General features: G+C 50.5%; 1 protein-coding gene across 1 annotated transcript in view; it reads left to right on the top strand.

The window, feature by feature from the left end:
- The first annotated feature begins 518 nt into the window (after positions 1 to 518).
- The window catches only part of stk26 (serine/threonine protein kinase 26), a 146536-nt gene continuing 145710 nt past the window's right edge, over positions 519 to 1344 (top strand). Inside the window, exon 1 of the mRNA XM_043704337.1 lies at positions 519 to 1092. Within this exon, the coding sequence (XP_043560272.1) occupies positions 1051 to 1092 (42 nt within the window). The 5' untranslated portion in view covers positions 519 to 1050. The remainder of the gene's footprint in view (positions 1093 to 1344) is intronic.

Here is a 1344-nt window from a genome sequence, read left to right as displayed (position 1 = left end):
GGATGGAGTTCTAGGGTCACCTGAGATTGGGAGAAGGGTAAATGCAAGTCTTTCTTTCATTATTGACCGTATTCAAGTTGAAAAATACATTTGACAGTGATGAAATCACCCTTGCAAATTCACCAACAGACTACCCTTGAAGTGTACATTAAACCAAACACCCGAATACTCTGCAGGAGACATTCAGGATGGATAATGTTAATCGATCAATCCTTAACCTCGTCCCCATGTTACAAATCAACTGAATATTGTATTTCCTGCACCTTACATACAGTGCCTTTGCAAAACGAAAGCAACTACTTCCACCACGATTCAATGACACAACCGGTAAGAAACTGTCATCAAAACTTGAATGCAGAAATTTCCCTCAAACAAGAAACTGGTTACTCTTGAGAGCTGGCAGCAAAAGCTGGTGAGTGGAACAGCAGTCAGGGAGGGAGTCTGACTGAGGTCAGCAGTGAGTAATGATAGAGGGAGGGCTGAGACTGAGCTCCACTTACTGGGGGAAGATGCCAGTTTGGAAAGTGACCTCGCGTTGACGTGACTTGAGTATGCAACTCCACCCAACACACACACACACACATACATACATAGAAGGGAGAAGAGTCAGGGCCTAAACATGGCGTTACAACAGAGGGGGAAGGGGAAGCGGGGGGAAGAATGAAGACCATGTAAACACTCACCAGACACCTCCTTCAAACCAGAGGCAGACTGTCCCTGCGAGGATACAAGACGAGCTGGGCACTTAGAGACAGCGACAAGAGAAACAAAACAAAAAGAGAAAGTTTTGGCAAAGTTTTGCACAGGAGAGAGACTTGAGGAGGTTGTTGTGTGGTGAAGGGGAAGGAGGTGAGTTGTACGGAAGCAGGTCCGGAGAGAGTTAAACTTCTCTGCTGTCTGCCCCGGTAACTTTAGCCGCGATCTCCTTCTCTTCGGACTTGTTCAAACAGCGAGAGGGAGCCGGGACACACAGACTGTGGGGAGACCAGAGACTTCCTGATCGCTGCTCCGACCCGCACTAAAAGGGCATTTCTACCAAGGCTCCGGACCATGGCACACTCGCCAGTGCCAGTCCAAGTGCCAGGGATGAAGGTAAGGCCCGGGCTCTCTCGGACTGGGGTAAAGGGGGGGGGAACTCCCTGATCCTCTCAAACTTCAGACCCAGCTGGAACAATACCACAGCAATGTCCTTCCGTGCTCCTCAACAACCGCCCTCCACTTCCTTTCCGACTTCCCCTCTCCTTCTCTGCCCCCTTCACCCTCCTCATCCCCAGTTGCCCCACTCTTCCACCACATCCACCCCTTCCCTCCCCCTATCCACCCCTCCCCCCATCCACCTCTCAC

The sequence above is a fragment of the Chiloscyllium plagiosum genome, chromosome 15 (genome assembly GCF_004010195.1).
Source record: "Chiloscyllium plagiosum isolate BGI_BamShark_2017 chromosome 15, ASM401019v2, whole genome shotgun sequence".
Lineage (NCBI taxonomy): Eukaryota > Metazoa > Chordata > Chondrichthyes > Orectolobiformes > Hemiscylliidae > Chiloscyllium > Chiloscyllium plagiosum.
The sequence above is the reverse complement of the archived record's forward strand: the minus strand, read 5'-3'. Positions and strand labels throughout refer to the sequence as shown.